General features: G+C 39.4%; 4 protein-coding genes across 7 annotated transcripts; 2 read left to right on the top strand and 2 right to left on the bottom strand.

Annotated features, from left to right (window-relative positions):
- Positions 1 to 26: 26 nt before the first annotated feature.
- LOC103986859 (rab escort protein 1) lies at positions 27 to 5,557 on the top strand. 2 transcript variants are annotated; one of them, XR_010487483.1, is made up of 10 exons: positions 27 to 814; positions 903 to 1,025; positions 1,894 to 1,993; positions 2,268 to 2,306; positions 2,856 to 3,087; positions 3,250 to 3,325; positions 3,514 to 3,715; positions 4,315 to 4,395; positions 5,056 to 5,200; positions 5,276 to 5,557. XR_010487483.1 is itself a non-coding variant. In XM_009404975.3 (9 exons), the coding sequence occupies exons 1-9, from the start codon at positions 57 to 59 to the stop codon at positions 5,143 to 5,145; spliced, it is 1,701 nt and encodes a 566-aa protein (XP_009403250.3). In that variant the 5' UTR covers positions 27 to 56; the 3' UTR covers positions 5,146 to 5,557. The 2 variants fall into 2 exon arrangements, 1 of the variants encoding a protein (XP_009403250.3); XM_009404975.3 differs by having other exon boundaries at positions 5,056 to 5,557.
- A 1,988-nt stretch (positions 5,558 to 7,545) lies between these two features.
- On the bottom strand, positions 7,546 to 14,483 carry LOC135614309 (probable mitochondrial adenine nucleotide transporter BTL3). 3 transcript variants are annotated; one of them, XM_065111514.1, is made up of 5 exons: positions 13,857 to 14,483; positions 12,206 to 12,509; positions 11,516 to 11,983; positions 11,352 to 11,420; positions 7,546 to 7,833 (listed from the first exon to the last, which is right to left on the bottom strand). In XM_065111514.1, the coding sequence occupies exons 1-4, from the start codon at positions 14,360 to 14,362 to the stop codon at positions 11,352 to 11,354; spliced, it is 1,347 nt and encodes a 448-aa protein (XP_064967586.1). In that variant the 5' UTR covers positions 14,363 to 14,483; the 3' UTR covers positions 7,546 to 7,833. The 3 variants fall into 3 exon arrangements, with proteins under 3 accessions (XP_064967586.1, XP_064967585.1, XP_064967584.1); XM_065111513.1 differs by having other exon boundaries at positions 11,352 to 11,983; XM_065111512.1 differs by lacking the exon at positions 7,546 to 7,833 and having other exon boundaries at positions 10,933 to 11,983.
- Positions 7,555 to 10,190, top strand: LOC135614310 (uncharacterized). The gene is made up of 7 exons (XM_065111515.1): positions 7,555 to 7,770; positions 8,109 to 8,169; positions 8,263 to 8,357; positions 8,452 to 8,485; positions 9,519 to 9,573; positions 9,657 to 9,699; positions 9,978 to 10,190. Exons 1-7 carry the CDS (start codon positions 7,555 to 7,557, stop codon positions 10,047 to 10,049), a joined length of 576 nt encoding a protein of 191 aa, XP_064967587.1. The 3' UTR covers positions 10,050 to 10,190.
- A 463-nt stretch (positions 14,484 to 14,946) lies between the features above and the next one.
- LOC103988206 (uncharacterized) lies at positions 14,947 to 16,113 on the bottom strand. Its single transcript, XM_009406761.3, has one exon. It carries the CDS (start codon positions 15,592 to 15,594, stop codon positions 15,013 to 15,015), a length of 582 nt encoding a protein of 193 aa, XP_009405036.2. The 5' UTR covers positions 15,595 to 16,113; the 3' UTR covers positions 14,947 to 15,012.
- Between the last annotated feature and the right edge of the window lie 1,170 nt (positions 16,114 to 17,283).

The raw sequence follows: 17,283 nt of genomic DNA, 5'->3' as shown, positions 1-17,283 counted from the left end.
ACTCGATTGATAATTCCAAGCCCATCCCTTCTTCTCCCCTTCCCTCCGCTGCCCCCATGGCCGCCGACATCGAGACTTCGTCTTCCTCCTCTTCCTCGTCTCTTCAGAACCAATATCCCACCATCGATCCAACCACCTTCGACCTCATCGTCTGCGGCACCGGTCTACCTGAATCCCTCCTCGCCGCCGCCTCCGCATCTGCCGCCAAGTCTGTCCTCCACGTCGACCCCAACCCCTTCTACGGCTCCCACTTCACCTCTCTCTCTCTCGCCTCCCTTTCCTCATTCCTCGAACTCCCCTCCTCGTCCCTCGACTCCTCCCCTCTCCCTTATCCACCTACCGCCGCCGAAGACTCTTCGTCCTACGAAGCTGTCGATCTCCGACGCCTCCGCCTCTACTCCGATGTCGAGACTTTGGGCAAGTTTCCTGAACCATCTAAAGGCTTCCTCGTGGACCTCCCTGGACCGAGGATCCTCTACTGCGCCGACGCCATGGTGGATCTGCTGCTGCGCTCGGGGGCCAGCCACCACGTCGAGTTCAAGAGCGTCGACGCCACCCTCATCTTTTGGGAGGGCAAACTCTGCGCCGTGCCCGACTCGAGGCAGGCCATCTTTAGGGACCGCACCCTCGGCCTCGCGGAGAAGAACCAGATGATGAAGTTCTTGAAGCTGGTCCAGGGCCACATTGACTCCGATCAATGCGGCGACGGTGGCACCGCGGAGGAGGACGGGTTCGTTAGGATCCCGGCCGATGACTTGGAGATGCCCTTCGCTGACTTCCTTCGCAGCAAACGCCTCCCGCCAAAGATCAGAGCGTAAGTACCATTTTGCATGCTCGATGTATTCCTATCGCTTGAAGCCTCCAATTTGCTCCCTTTTTTGTGACTAACTTTTGTATTTCAGGATGATTTTATACGCAATCACACTAGCAGATTACGATCAAGAAAATGCAGAGTCAAGCAAAAAATTGATTGTGACAAAAGATGGTATAGAGAGTCTGGCTCTTTACACCAAATCTGTTGCTAGGTAAACTTAGACGCTTGCTTAAATTCTTCCCATCTATTATGTTACAAGTTAGCATTTTGGAGGTGAAATTTGTGTCCAGTGAAAAGAGAACCTCGTATGTTCTTTCATTGAGGCCGATGTACAAAGTGTGACCACTGACTTCTTTACAATAACATTTGCTGATGCATCTGATAAAACAGTGCATTGCATTTACAACTTAGAACCTTGATAAAATTTCTAGGTTGGTCCATATATATTTTGTGCTCAAGTATTTAAATCATGGAGATAACTTCTTGACGTGTGGCAGTGGTTGCATAAGTGTGACCTCTGCAGATACACACTTCTAGGAGTCTAATGCATCATGTTGCTCTATTTTATCTGAAAGATTTAATGCTTTCGATGAGAGAGGAGCAGGTGAATGAGGTCATGTGTTGCCATGACCATCCTTTGTACACTGAAAATGGAAGAACAACAAATATCATTAAAGCATTGAAACAGTAGTGGCTACTGTTTTCTCTTTTTTGGGTAAATAATATTTGGTCAGTAAGTGTAATGTTTCTGCTTTATTTTATAATTTAAAAATTAGCTTTGAATATCCTTTTTGCTCCAACTGGGAGAACTTTTTGGCAATATGATTCATGTTCTTTTTTAGTTAATGTGAAAGTTGCTTTGATAATGCATCAATGGTCCCCTGTGTTTTGTTGATAGCATGTTATTATTACTGTTGGTCTTGGAAGCAGTACTGATTAAATCCCAAAAAATTGCTCACAGACTTGAAAATCCCAAAAAATTGATGAATTAAATTTCTATTTTTTGTCTAGGTTATGCTTCTTAATTCACTAGTGGTCTTGGCCTTGAAGTATATGGTTACTGACTAATTTCATGGCAGGTTTCCTAATGCACTAGGTGCATTCATCTATCCTATGTATGGTCATGGAGAACTACCTCAAGCTTTCTGCCGTTGTGCTGCAGTTAAAGGTGCTCTTTATGTAAGTATTTGACAGCTTGTCCTGCCTGTCTGGTATGTCCTGCCTATCTTGTTTAAGTATCTCTAAGTAAAGAATGACACAAAGACTACCCCTCTTTTTGTGTTCAGAGAGTGATATACAGTAGTCAAATTATTTCAATTTGAAACAAAATTTGTGGTTGTTTGGATGTAAGGTATCACCTTTATTTATTGTTTTTATGTTTACATTATCTCGCTTTTGAACTGTGATGTAGTCGGAACTGATTTGCTTGTTTTCTGGTTGTGATCATATGCAGGTCTTGCATATGCCTGTGTGTGCACTTCTCTTTGATAAGGTATAATATTTACGATCATGATTGTTATTTGACAGGGTAATGGTAATTACCACCTTTGCAGCTAAGTTATTCTCTTTCAGGAATATATATAAATATAAATATAAATATAAATATAAATATAAATATATATATATATATATATATATATATATATATATATATATATATATATATATATATATATATATATATATTATGTTGCCTTTGTATCTGGGTGATCTTGTGGTGAAAATAATTAAAACCACCATTGCTCCCAATTTATTTATCCAACTCCAGCAACCATTGGTTTATTAGTCAGATTATCTGGGTTTGGTTTCAATTGGATTATTTGTCTGGTTATTTGAGTTCAATTTGGCTAAGTTCTGAGTTAGATTATACTGTCTTGTTGTCCTAACAATTGTGTGCTAAACATGCTATCCCTTAATGACTTTAATAAACCACATCATGCCCTTTACTTTAATCTGTTCGTATCTCAACTCTATCTTATTAATTTCTTTGCAACAACCTTAGGTTCTATTCTAAAGGTGGAGGTATCTCTCGAAAATGTAGGAAACTGGAAAATATAAAGGTGTTAAATTGGCATCTGGTCAAGATATATTCGGCCACCAGGTGGTAATGGACCCATCATTTGAAGTTTCATCCTCAATCTCACCTCCAAATGTTGCGTGTGAAGGGTTGAATGCCTCAAGTCTTTCGGGGAGAGTTGCTAAAGGAGTTTGCATTACTGGTAGCTCTATATTACCAGATTCGTCAAATGTTCTGGTGATTTTCCCCCCAAAATGTAAGATTTACACGTCTGTCATTTTCATCTTGATTCCTATTTAACTTAGCCTCCTGTGCTGCATACTAACATTTGTATCACCCTTATGTCCATGTCATCCAATTTCAACTCAATTATCTCAGGTCTATCAAATATAATATAACTGAGTATTTCTTGATGTAGCATTGTACTCAGATCAGACAGCAACAATTCAAGTGCTTCAGTTGAGCAGCAATGTAGCAGTTTGTCCTCCAGGATTGTAAGTTAACCCATTAGAATTACCTATAGTTGTTTTCTAGAAAAACACCATCTTGTTACTAGTACCAAATTATAAAACAATTGTCTATATATATATATATATATGCTACTCATCCTTCATAAATTTACAAAGCATCATTTTGACATTTTTCAAATCTACCTAGAAGGGATAATTTTCTTCTCTTGCAGGTTTGTAGTGTATCTTTCTACACCTTGTGATGATGCCATATCAGGAAAGAAACATATAAATGGAGCTATGAATGCTTTATTCCATATAACAAATGTGGACGGACCTGTTACCTGTCATTTATCTACAGAGACTGAAGGCTCTGAAGGAGAAAACAAACCAGCTCTGAAGTGGAGCCTTGTCTATGGTCAGGAGCTGAAGCAGGTGTGGTTTATTTTTGTTATGCAACCCAATTTTTGGGGTTTGATTCCTTAACTCTGTCTCTTATCATGTGGGATCGCCATTTGGATCCACTAGATTTATATCCAAAAATTGATATCTTTCCAGTATTTATAGTTTAAACATATCAATGTGACATTTATTATGATGTTTGGTTCATCAGCATATAAACTTAGGTTGAGCATTTCAAAATTTAAGTTGTGGTAAAGATTAATTATAACATGATTTTCATTATGTATACTATTGCATATTGATTCTCTTAAAAGAAGAAGACTCTAGTTTTTGAATTGTAATGCAAAATCTAATTTGTGACCTGGTAATTATTATTGGATGTGGATTTTGATATTAGGTTTAGTACCTTATTGGATTGTATTTATGTTTGGATTCTTTTTTAACTGTTTATATTTTCTTAATATTTTTTATGTTGGTTTGGTATAAAAATAAACAAGAGGAATTTGAAGAACTATTTTCATATTTTTAGAAGAGCATGATTACTTGTGCTTTCTGAGAATGGTTTTCAATATTTATAGTTCAGCTGGATATATGTTACTTTATATGTATATAAAATTTCTGTATCATTGCAGGCTTCATTTGGTGCTGTATGTTCATCTCCCATGCCTGATGAGAATCTCGACTACAGAAACATACTGGAGACAACAAAAAAGGTATCTAAGCAATTTGTTTCAGTAATTAACTTCTTGCATCTTAGGTCATCATCTTGTGGTGAGAACAATCTGGCACTACTAATCACACCATTTTGACCTAGTGTACTAGATTCTCAAACACCTGAAGTAAAAAAATAATTGAAGGTCATTTTGACCCAATTTTCAATCATTTGGCACTTTTGCTGCCGACTTGCATGATTTAACTTCAGGTTATTGGCTTCCATCAATCCCGGACTTTATCTACTAGAAAATGTATATTTTGAGCTCCCAGTGACTCTTAAGCACAACATGTCTGCCTCTGTTTTGGGTCCAAAGAAAGTGGAAGAAAATGAAAATTATTGCTTATAGAAATGAAAAGAAAATAAAAGAGAAATAAAGAACACAAAAGGAAGGTTTGTTGTTTGGCTGATATGTCAAGTACAAGTGAATTAACCCAATGGACACACTATTTTCTTTCCAAAATGACCACACTTATTTTGGGATAAATTTTAGATGAGAGAGTAGATTCTCAACATAAAACTATCTCAAGACTCTTCTGTGTTTTTGACAAATTAAATAGTGAAAAAGAAAATTCTGGCCGCGCTAATTACCATCATTCATCTTTGATTATTTTTGTCATAATCCTGACTAGATTCTGGTTCTGTATACTATATGTGGCAGTTATTTACCACCATGTATCCGGAGGAGGAATTTTTTCGGAAGATTCCTGCACCTGACAATGCTGAAGATGATAGCAGCCTGCCGGAGTGATTCTCCGCATGCATGCGCTACTGATATTAGTCCTCTGGATACTCATTGTATTAATGTAAGATTACAAAAAGAAGTACCAAATAATTCATCAGCGGTCAAATATTTTTTTGTGATTTTGTAAAATTAGCAGGGTGTGAACATCTACCAATCTCATGGACGTGCCGCTGGTGCAATTTTAATTTGCCTCGTGAGCTGCTGATGGTGATTTGTGTTTTGTGGAGCTGCGCCAGAGAAAGTTGCATCACTAGTGATGCCTCCACAGTATGTCGAACAAAGAAAGTGTTACATGTGCTGCTGTTGTAAAATGACTGTTGTCTTTCCATATTTTTCCTTCTTTTTATTTATGTTTGTGACACTTGTGAGATATTCTTTAGTATTTTTTCTAAAAAGTTATAAAAAAAATTATTACCAAGGAGAAATCATCATCGATGGATTTTGAAGGCAGGCTTAAGTTCTTTCTTTGTCATGGTTCTCTCTCTTTCGTGGGATTCAAGTTTTTTCATCATAACTGATTTTAGATCCTCTCTTGTTGCGGTGAGCTTTAAATTATTTTTTTATCGTGGTGGATTTTGAGTCCTTCATCAAATTATGTCCAACTCATAATGTTACTTAATAATATTTGTGGGACGTGCTAGTATTATGTTGAACCTTATCCTTTTGGTCACTTGTTTTCCATTGTGCAAGGGGAGAAATGATTACTTCCTTGTGGTGCCCCCTTCCAATCACAAAGGTTGGAATGAGCATTATTTTTTTCCTGAATTTAAGTTGAGACTAGGGATTTAACATTACTTGATTAGCACATTATAGTGACAACACCCTTCCGCGATCCTAACGGTGCCACCGTCCATCGTAACTGAAACGTTAAAATTATTTTTTTACTATTTGTTTATATGTTTTCATTAGTAAAATCAACGTTATTATGGTAAATGGATTTAGATGTTTCACTTCATAACTATAGAGATGTCAATGTAACTTTTTGAAGTGTAGGGACTAGAATGTTAAAGGTAACTAACTAAAGAAGATAATATATAATTAGCCTTTGAGACCGGGTGTTTTCTAGAATCTACAGTTGGAAATGTTTAGTCGGTTCTGCCCTCAACTATCATCCTTGATGCACCTACAAGGCTTGCTGATGAGATATCCCATAGTTGTCTAGGCCTTCTTCATGTTCAGATTTCCATGAGCTTGATGCCATTGTCTCAATAACTAGTGAGTGCCAAAACCAAATTCTTGTTCTAAAAGCTTTTCACTTGATCCTGATTTATGGACTAAGAGTTTAGTTTCCATGCAACAATTTTCTGGAAATAGAAGGCCAGTAAGGTGCACTAGCAAACAACAATGCAACAAGTTACTCCAGATGGTCGAATTCAAATTTAGACAAATATCTCAAAAATGTCAGGAACAGCTAAAATCTTCAGCAAATTCATTAAAACCAAATCAATATGCAAATGCATAAACTCCTTCCTATGGAACACACAATATACGAACTTGGCAAGAAGGATGCCACAACGTGATAAAAGGTGAGTCAGAAGACAAGATTCACTTTCAAAAGGTAAGCAATAAAAAGCGCCAAGACGGAACCAAAAACTGGAAATTAAATTCTTTGAAAACCTAGGCTTGTCGAACAAGTAACACGAGAGCCACAGGGGCTTCTACGGCCAAAAGAACGTGGCCATCGCAAGAAAGGTAAGGGTCGCAACAGAGAAAGAATCCGAGAAACCATCGAGTCCCAAACGAGTGACAATCAATTACTGAAATCAAGAAGTCTGAGACAAACAAGATTTCCGTTCCTTCCCATCCATCCTTCTTTCGTTCTTCAATGGAATCCGAGGGTGTCGGGCCGCAGAGGAATCGAAATCTTGGGCGGGCCCCTCGATGTTTCTTGCACTAGAAGGACGAGGAGAAGGACAAAGACTCGAAAGAGGAAGTAGCGCGAGAAGATCAATCGAAAGAAGCAACGAAAGAAGCGGCGACAGAGGCAAAGAAGCAAACAAAGATCACCCGCGGAAGAAGAGAGCTCCAAAGATCGCTCTCGGCCTCCATTTCGGTCCCACGCTTGGAAGTAACGGCAAGAACGGCAGCATTCCTGCCGAGAAGACGACCCAAACAGTGCTCCTTCCGATGACTTCTCCCTCAATATATATATATATATATATATATATATATATATATATATATATATATATATATATATATATATATACAAAGAGGATATCAACTCGGTCCTTGATCGTGTGGTAGAACAAAGGCTTTCACGAATCGTAAAGCCATGTGAACCATAACTTCCCTGCACTCCGCTTCGTTCCTCCCTAATCTTACTGTGCCCTTCGCCTGCCCCTCGTTATACGATATACACACGTAAATTACCAACACCACCACCAATTGCTGCTGCTGCTGTTTGGAGAAGCGATGCAAGCCGCCGCTGCCGTTGTCTTCTCCGTCAAGCCCCGCTTCAGCAGCGCCTCTCCTTCGGTCCCCCGTTTGAGATCCCACAGGGGCCCGCCCGTTGCCGCCTCTGCTGCCCTTGGCACCACCACCACGACGGAGTCCATGGCCGCCAAATGGGCACAGAAGACCGTCGTCATCCCTCCCCATAGGCGCGGCTGCCATCTCATCACCTCCAAGGTGAGATACCCCTTCCTCGTCCTCTCTCGATTCTTGCAGTAGCATCATAGCATCGGGCTCGTCCTGACCTCGTTTGATTGAGCCAATTTAGTAAAAAGGGATTTTTGATGGAAACCACATCAGAGAAAAAAGAAACAATTTTTAGTAATTACAAGTGCGTTGGTAGATTGCTGTAATGGAAATCGGAAGTATCATCCATGTTAGATGTTCCATCAAACACTACTATCGTCTCAGACTGACTTACATCTTGATCCCATTAAATTCGTCTGAGCGATCGATGCAGAAATATGCATCAATCACCCCATCATGTTAATTGTGTGCCGTCGGTGTTCTATCAGATTTTGAGAGGGATAGAGCAGGATTTATCAGGATTTAAATGCGGCCTTGCTCATCTTTTCTGTAAGTAAGACTTTCGGTAGATTTGTCTCTCTATTTTTTTAGTAGCAGTTTGCTGGTGTTTCTCTTAACCAGAAGCTGGTCTGCACTCTACAGTGCAGCATACGAGTGCTTCTCTCACCATAAACGAGAACTACGACTCAGATGTACAGGATGACACCGAAACATTTCTTAACCGGATTGTACCAGAGGTGATGTATAATTGACTCCTCAAGTGAGTCTTTCAAATCTGTCGCATTGTTGTCATGCATGTTGTGAATTTGATGCTTTTATGATTGTTTTCAGGGACGTTCTGCACCTTGGAAGCACACACTGGAAGGTTAGGAATGCATGGAACACCCCCTTACCCTTCTAATTCTATCTCACCTACTGCTTGCTTGTTTCGATGATGGTTTCTCTTCAGGGATGCGCAATGCCCATTCTGAGGTGAAGCCTTTTTTATTCGATTTTGTTTTGCTCAATCCTTCAAACACTTACTAACCTGAAATTTGGTTTGCTGGTAATGAACTCATCAAGGCTATTAATGGAGAGTTACTTTTCACCACTCTTCAAGGACTGTTGATTAAACTATTGGGGGAATAATTACTGTGATAGTTGTCCATTGACAAAAGGCCTTATGACTTGTTGATAATATAGAGATCTCTATCTCTTCTTAAAGAACAGCCATAGGGCCATTAATTGGGCATATTATTTGTCTGTTTTAGGATGGCAAGAGGTGATTCTGCTGTTCTTCAAGGGAAGCAACCTTCAAGGTCCATTGATCATTGATTGAACAATGTTTTCTCAGTTTTAGAGAAGCAGAGAGAATCTGTACTATTCCTTGAGTGATCTAGCACTTGGGAGAATTACCTGGGCAACATTTGCCTATTTTAATTGGTTTAGAATTTATGTAGATAACTTCTTTAGTGAAAGCAAACCTGATCTCTTGTCTTGGATCAAGGTCCTGTCGGACAAAGTCTGAAACCCATTCTTAAGTGATTCCAAGTAGGATCATGAGCCTTTACTACAATGGAAAATGGAAGTAAATGTATGTCCAAGTCAAGTAAAATGAAAGATGAGAACAAGGCCTGTCCAACTGTAGTAACTTTGTTATCTCATTCTTGGATCAAGTATCATGCACAACATCATCTCTCGCTCAAACAGGGCTCCCATATGAACAAATCTAACCAAATGATACTTCCAATCTAGCTAGTTTTGGATGGTCTGGTTTTTGGTGTAAGGTCAGTGCTAATGTTTATTGTTTGTGATCAAGGCATCACTCCAACTAGTGGGTTTTCTCCGGCAGTAAGATGGGGACTTTTTGATAGCTTGCTTAGCATCTAATAATTCTCGATTCATTTGACATTTTGCAGGACCTGATGATATGCCGGCACATATAAAATCATCTATGTTTGGTTGTGCCCTCACGTATGTTTTCAGTTCATTTTGTATAATGATTTCATCAATTTTCCAAAGTTGTATGCCGCTAAGACTGCTTCATCTACATCCAGGATTCCTATTACTGATGGTCGTTTAAATATGGGAACTTGGCAGGTGAGATACAGTTTCTAATACCTATTTCTTTTACTGTGGAGTTGCAACTCATCCTAGAAACTCATATTATCCAATTCGCTACTAAAGCACCAGTAAAGGATGCATCATGAATGATACATTCTGTATTGTGGATCATTGATAAAGCAGAGCATATGAGTGTATAGGCAAAATATGGAACAGTTTCTGTCATTCTATGGTGCCTATGTCTGAAGCAGATATTTATCTACTTTTTTTTTATCAGTAGAGCACCTAATTCAACACTTCATGTTCTTCTACAGGGAATATGGCTTTGTGAACATAGGGATCATGCAACTCCTCGCAAAATTGTTATTACTCTTAATGGGATGTAATTGGTAAAGGTTTGGGAATTATCTGGAATGTTCAAACTATATTGTCTACAGATGTTGCTAAAAGGAGTTCTCGATTTTGCAATTATGTAATATGTAGCAATACTTACAAGTCATGAAAGTGCATGTTGTTGTGTTCTTTTATCTGTTCCTGGCAGAACCTAAATGAAGATTTGGGAACTAACTGTAATGTTTAAGTTCAAACAATATTGTTAGAAAGATGTTGGCTTATTTGCAAATATCCATTTGCATAGTAGCCAGATGAGTTCACTTCCATTATTTTGAACAATTTATAGGAAAAACTTCAGTGTTTTTGGGGGCAAAATTGCATACATCTTCATCCAAAACTAGTGAAATTTGTTTTTACTTATCTAAATTTACCTTCAGCACATTGCATATACGTAATTGTGGTTAATCTCTGTCCATTAACCAAACTCCTAATGACATTAGTAACCTTTATGAATATTACATATATTCCTACTTATTATGTCTTGTCCCAATAAATTTAAGTTTTTGATTATAGGCCTTTTTTTCTATTTTAAATATTTTAATAACTTATTAGCAATCATAGAATACAACGAGATATATGGGGGATTTAAGTATTTGATGCAGTATTAATCAACAGCCACTATGGTCCGAAATTTAGTGGTCGATGCTTTATTAATCAACAACCATTATGATCACTATGGTACATAATGGATGCTAATGACAATGACATCCGAGGGATTTAAGTATTTTATGCTATATTAATCAACAACCATTATGATCACTATGGGCCTACAGCTAGTGGTGATTGGTGCAACAACTATTATGTCCATTCTTGTTATTGGAACAAGAATTCTGGATGCCACATGATACAAGTTGTCATTGCCAAATTGCATACTCGTGTAAAAATTTTAACTAGAGCTTGTAGCTAAATGAGGGCAAGTGGGCAAACCACTCATTAATCCATCATATGCCACAGAGGAGCATTGTCATTGCTAATACATGCAGATGATAGATGAAGATGTGGAACAAATTATGAACTCAAAAGGAGGGGGAAGACAAACTTGACAGGTTTTAACATACTATGAAACCAAAGCCATTGCTGTACTCCATAGAATGTAAAAGAGTCTGAATGCCCCTCCTTGGAATACAGGAGGGTAAACAATTTGATTCCAGGGTGAACTATATCTTGCCAAGGTAATGTCTCATTTATGGTCCATTAGAGAAAAAGAGTAATAAAAGAAGAGGACAGAGAGGGGAAAAAAGAAATAGTCACCCCAAATGCTTTAAATTGTGATGAGCGATTGAGTTAGTACTTACTCACTCCACCTTCAGCAATATCTTCATAATCTCATATATGAAGTAGCTAATGGAAGCAGATGGCAGGACCTGGGAAAACAATGAGAAGATTCTGAAAATAATACCTTATCACAGATTGATACGGAAAACAATGAGAAGATTCTGAAAATACACAGTACGAGTACCTGTAACAAGCTGGGAATCACGCCAGCATACAGTGCAGGGATGCCACCTTGCTCAACTATCTTCATAAATGTTGCCAAAGCATTCAATTTGTTTGCTCGAACCTGCATCTGCAATTGTCGCCTGACCACTTCAAAGGGATATGTGGCAGCTTCAGCACAAGCACCAGCGATGGCCCCATACAACAATGTCCTTGTGGATCCCAGCTCTAGTTGATCCAATGCATTCACTTCTTCACCCTGTTGTGTCATTAAAGCCAACCTCTTCCTCCCTTCCGGTGAATGCAGATAAGCTGCCTTCATTATATCATAGACACCATAAAAAACTGCACCTGAAGGTGCCATGCTAATGAGAGATGGAACAAGTCCCTTATAAAGAGAAAAGAATCCTTCTGTTTGAACCATGTGCCGACAAACACCTATAACACCACCAAAGGCTTCACCTCCAGGAGCTACAATCTTCGTTCGAATCTGAAAATTCAGAACTCAGATATCAGAAGTAGGCATCACAGAGAAAGCACTAAAAACCATCAGAGGAGAGAAATTAGATCTTATAAAGCACATCTCTTATAACTTTCTCAGAAACTGAATAGTAAGTGATTTCTATCTCCAATAGCTTGGTGCAATTACTCCCAGAAAACCAGAGCATATTGTGATACTTATTTTAAATTTAAGAAGAACTCAATGACATACTGTGTCCATTGGTATGCAAAGAATAGTTGCTGTAATGCCAGCTGCAGCACCAGCAACGAACCGCTCAAAGTTTGTGGTCTCTTCATTTCCAGATAATTCAAGTAGCTGCTTTCTATATGTGTCATATGCGTAGAAGTTAATTGCCTTAAAAGGAGCAGTACGAAGAATGTTGACCATGTTTCCTTTCCAGAAGCCCTTCAAACCTTGGGTGGTTGCAATTTTGTTAATGAGGGCAAATAGATTGCTCTGTTCACCACGAACCATATACTCCAATTTTAGCCTCTCAAGAGGAGCAACAAAAGTTCTGATACACCAGAAGTTCATTTTCAGGAGATGTTGTAACAAGCTGATGCTACTCAGAGATTAGCAAGCAAGATTAAGGGGGAAAAAATAGTTAAGCAAATTTAGATTGGCTTCTACTATTAGAGACTGAATATGTTGCTTGTTATTATGTTAAATCTCAAATCTTGAGATGATTCTAAACAAGTTGACATTCTAATTATCTTTTTATAAGAACATTTGAAACCTTCATGTAGGGTAAGAAAAGCTTATCAATTTTCACATAAATATAATCAAGAAATCACCAAATTCACAAAAATTCTCAACAAATTAGCAGAGGAAATGGGACAACAAGAAGCAAATTGACTTTCCTTGAACAGGCATCAATAAGATGTGAGGTTTGTGATATCCATGTCAAGCAAATGAATCCTACTAATGTATTTTTTGGCACAGTTTGTCAACAAAGTTTTCGTTGAACAAAACCTTCAGTTCTTTTTCATAAATACGACAAGAAGCTTTTAGTTGTCCATGCATTATTCCACTTTGTATGACACCTAATATCAGTCAAAGAATTCAGCACAATATGAACCTCCTGTCGTGTCTTGTATGGGACCTAACATTGGGTGCTACATCAATATTTTTGTACTAATCTTTCACAAATTCCACTTTGTTGATTGGCTCACTCATAAGTCGAATGAATTATCTAAACAGTTTTGATCGTATCTCCCAGTAGGTTGACTAGTTGTTAATCCTCGGTGAAGTCATAATCCTCTGGCCATGTTAGAAATGTGATAACACTATTTTCATGCAATGAAAAACACAATTCAAGGATCCTTATTTGAATCCCCAACTTCCAAAAGATTAATTTCATCAACCAATAATGTAAAGAATCTCAGGGTGATCCAAGTCACTTAACGTTTTCGGGTTTAAAAATTCAAATACTCCAAAGGAATTCATATACCACTTGGGGTAAACAAAACACATGTGGTTTTTAACTGAATCACACTATTGTTGGTTGAGAATTAAATATGATTTATTTGTTAGGAATTAAACTACAAAGGCTACGGATTATTTACCACCACTAAGTGTCAGCTACAGCTCTTTCCATAAGGAACATGTTTCTCATTTTGGCCTGTTAAAATATGCTATGTTACATTGTTTAGCTCAGTTATTCCTATAGAAAAAAAAGTCCAAACACAACAGAGACATATGGATAATCACCACAAATAAAAGAACATTTTTTAGGGATAAAAAAGGAGTAGCCTATGGAACTCATACGATCCGTGAGCAATATCATTTTATTGAAGTATGAAGATGCATTCCCTCAAATCAATTGAAAAGAGGAATCAATAAAGATGATGCTCTTCGTTACCTCGAAACCATTGCAGCGACAGCTCCAGCCCAAAGATGCTTGGTGGTGTTCATCACACCGGTTCTTTCCTCCTGCAACCAACCATTCTTGTCCCTGTTCTTCTTCTCCTCCCCCAGAACCACCAACACTCCATCCTCCACCTTCCCATCCGATGCCACAGTCTCCAACCTCCTCTCATCCTCCCCCTCCAATGCCGGCGCCTCCGACCTCCTCTCCTCCACCTTCCCCAACAACTCCACCGACTCCCGCACGAGGCCTTCGCTCCCTTTCACCGACAAGCTCACCGACACGAACCCATTCACCACGCCAGCCCCTTCCCACCTGATTCCGCCCAAAGGGACCGCCTTTCCGCGGGAACACCGCGATCGAACCAGAGATTCGGACGCATAGGGCTCGAGAAAGAGGCAGCCTCCGGCGGCGAAGAGAGGCGGCGGATCCGAGGCCTCGTCCGGGATGCAGATCCTGGGGTGTATGGAACCGTGGAAACGGACCTCCAGCTCGTGCATCGCCGCGAGACTGATACCACTGGATGTGAGAAACTACAAGAATGGGAGGGGTTTTCTAGGGTTAGAGTTAGCACTAGGAGAGAGGAGGAGCAGGCAATCAGAGAGAGAGATGGCGGAATGAGAAAGCATTGGTTATGTCGGGGAGAAGGCGTTATAAAAGGGGTGGGTAGGTGGGTGATTTGTTTTTGTTTTTTTGCTTTTTGCTTTTTGCTTTCCCTTTTTTATACTATATCTTCGGAGGTGAAACGACAACAATAAACCCCTGGATTTGCTTTTGCTTCTTCTTTCGTTCTTGTTTTTGTTTTCTATTATTTAATGTTTGTACATAGATATGAAATGATATGATATATATTGGATTTCTAGGAAAAAACATGTGATAAAGAGAAAAATTAAGATGAGTACAAGTAGAGGAAGATCCAAACTATGGATAGAACATAGTTTCATGAGAGTATCATTCCCTGGGGAGCTTAAGATCCTCATTGTTGTTGTCACTTCTTGTGCTTTGATGTTTCAGAAGCATCAGTTGTTGTGTGATGAGAGATTAAGTTAGCATTTCTTTTGTTGGCTTATGTGAAAGGAAATAGTACAACAAAAGAGATGACTTGCATTAAGAGCACTGTCGAGCAGTGCTTGTCGTGAACAAGGATTAGCTAGAATGCATCATCCACAACTGCAGCAGCAGCAGCAGCAAACACGTCCTCCTCACCCACACTCCATTCACATCCCTCCTCCCATTCCATCCTCTTGCCAACCTTCCCCACCTTGGACACTCGAACCGCCATGTAGACCGCCACCTCCGGCGGCGTGTCACCGACGTGCGCGCCGCCCGCCATGACGAGACTGACATGTCTGTGCACCGACGTGTCAGTCGGTCCACAGATGTCACGCCAAGGAACCTCGGCTGTGCCCAGGAGCTCGGAGCACGAGGCTGCCTCAGCCGCTTGCCTCCGATCGCTTCTGCGTCCTCGTAGCTCGAACACGATGCCGTGCCGCTCGAGGAGGTCACGCACGTGGCGGGAGGACCCACTGCACTCCACCGAAGCCATCCTATCCCACGTCGGATCGCCGGTTGGTGGCACGTCGCAGGAGTCGATCATGATCCTCCGCCCACCACCGGCATTTACGTAGCATCTTATGAAGAGGTTTCCGACGAAGTCAGGGCTGTTGAGTTTGGTCAATTTGATGTTGGTTAGTTCACATTTAAGGTGCAGACGTTCGTAGGATCGAGACATAGCTGAAACAGGAGAAGAGAGAGAGAGAGAGGAATTAATGGAGGATGGAGATGACTGACCGTAAAAGGAGTGCTTAAATAAGGTGTGCTTTTGGTGGTTTTTCTAATGGCTCTCAAGTTCCTATGGGCTGAAGCAGCAGAATGGAAGAGAGAGAGGAATTTATGGAGGACGGAGATGACTGACTGTAAAAGGAATGCTTAAATAGTATGTAAGCAAGCCACTTTGCCTTCTTAGAATGTGTAAAAGGTGTGCTTTTGGTGGTTCTTCTAATGGCTTTTGAGTTCCTATGGGCTGTGGATGGGTGGAAAGACTGATGCCTAAATAGTCTTCTGCCAACTTCAAAGGCCAAGTGACTCTTGATCCTGAGGAGGTGCCTTCATTTCTCCAAGTTTTGTGATTGCACCTCTTGTATCAGTGACCTTGTTCTTGTCCAACCCAGGATCATCATCTTCAAAAGTTTGGGTTTTTTGTTCCTTTACAGAGGTGTTTTGATTGGGTTTGAAGCGTCAAATTGCTCCAGTAATTACAGGCATGGTATTTTGATTTCTCCTGATTGGAATTGTTGATCTTCACATCTCAGATCTGAATGCAGAGTTCAACAATTCTGCTAGTTGATACATAGAAAACATTAATGAAACAATTTCTTGGAATTTTATGTAATTGTCTGTCTCAATCATGGAATACTATTCATATAAGTTTCATGTGATTTTTCTGTTGTGTAACAACTCAATCATCCACTTTGACATCTTTAGAACAGAGATGAGAACATTCTTCCTCCACTGATAAAGAATCTCTGAGTTGATCCAAGATGAGGAAGAGACTTTTAAGGTCCTGTTTCCCTAAGAAAGAAAGTATTCAGATATTACTTGGATTCAGCATGATTTCATGAACTCCTAGGAGTCTTAGGTGGACTCCATTCACAAGCTTACATGTCTTCTAATTCTCTAAAACAATAAGCATGTGAGTGTCTGCATCATTATCCACCATAAAAAAAAAAGTGAAGGTGTAATATAATCCTCAGAACTTTTGGCAATGGTGACTACCTGCTCATCATCATATTAAATGTCAAGATATCGATAAGATTTACATCATAGAAAGCTTAAATGGACCAGAGATTAATTATGATCTTTTTTTTTGGATGCCAATCTAAGAACAGAAGCTAATTATAAGGCTTCATCTGAGTTCTTGAATAGAGGAAAAAATTGTTCCAGTTGGTAGACTACCAAGAATTGAATTAGATTTTTCTCTGTTAGATAAGAACTTGGTTATTTCTGTCATGAGTCAACATCTGATATAAAGTCTAAAGTGCTAAAATGTCAAACCTCTCTGACTTTTGCAATCCCATTTCTGTTTTGTGCCACATAAAGCTAATTTACAAATGAAAACTGTTATCAGCACATCAAGAAAAATAAATTCTATCCATTCATATGGTGACACAGTGAATAGCACTAACAAATGGCAAAACAAGTGACTGATATTAGTCTATTCATGCAAGTTTGTGAGATCTGTTGCACAAAACATTGGTAGCAAGTCAAAGGTTTCCACTGATGCATTTCACTTTACTCATATTACTTATCTGTTGTCAGCCAAGTGGAAAGAAGAATTATTTATACACTATTAAAGGGCTTATAATGTCTGATCGACAGCAACATCCACCTCCAGAGTGAAAACAATTTTATAGATTCAATG

This window comes from Musa acuminata, chromosome BXJ2-6, assembly GCF_036884655.1.
Source record: "Musa acuminata AAA Group cultivar baxijiao chromosome BXJ2-6, Cavendish_Baxijiao_AAA, whole genome shotgun sequence".
NCBI classification, from domain to species: Eukaryota; Viridiplantae; Streptophyta; class Magnoliopsida; order Zingiberales; family Musaceae; genus Musa; species Musa acuminata.
The sequence above is the reverse complement of the archived record's forward strand: the minus strand, read 5'-3'. Positions and strand labels throughout refer to the sequence as shown.

What these genes read in the sequence shown, in the direction of transcription:
- LOC135614310 (XM_065111515.1), top strand. Translation starts at nt 7,555, where the DNA reads ATGCAAGCCGCCGCTGCCGTTGTCTTCTCCGTCAAGCCCCGCTTCAGC. An exon ending in CGGCCTTGCTCATCTTTTCT is followed by an intron (nt 8,170 to 8,262) that starts GTAAGTAAGACT and finishes TGCACTCTACAG; the next exon opens with TGCAGCATACGAGTGCTTCT. An exon ending in TAAATATGGGAACTTGGCAG is followed by an intron (nt 9,700 to 9,977) that starts GTGAGATACAGT and finishes GTTCTTCTACAG; the next exon opens with GGAATATGGCTTTGTGAACA.
- LOC135614309 (XM_065111513.1), bottom strand. Translation starts at nt 14,362, where the DNA reads ATGCACGAGCTGGAGGTCCGTTTCCACGGTTCCATACACCCCAGGATC. An exon ending in GTCGCTGCAATGGTTTCGAG is followed by an intron (nt 12,510 to 13,856) that starts GTAACGAAGAGC and finishes CTGGTGTATCAG; the next exon opens with AACTTTTGTTGCTCCTCTTG. An exon ending in TTTGCATACCAATGGACACA is followed by an intron (nt 11,984 to 12,205) that starts GTATGTCATTGA and finishes CTGAATTTTCAG; the next exon opens with ATTCGAACGAAGATTGTAGC.
- LOC103986859 (XM_009404975.3), top strand. Translation starts at nt 57, where the DNA reads ATGGCCGCCGACATCGAGACTTCGTCTTCCTCCTCTTCCTCGTCTCTT. An exon ending in TACACCAAATCTGTTGCTAG is followed by an intron (nt 1,026 to 1,893) that starts GTAAACTTAGAC and finishes ATTTCATGGCAG; the next exon opens with GTTTCCTAATGCACTAGGTG. An exon ending in TACTGGAGACAACAAAAAAG is followed by an intron (nt 4,396 to 5,055) that starts GTATCTAAGCAA and finishes TATATGTGGCAG; the next exon opens with TTATTTACCACCATGTATCC.
- LOC103988206 (XM_009406761.3), bottom strand. Translation starts at nt 15,594, where the DNA reads ATGTCTCGATCCTACGAACGTCTGCACCTTAAATGTGAACTAACCAAC.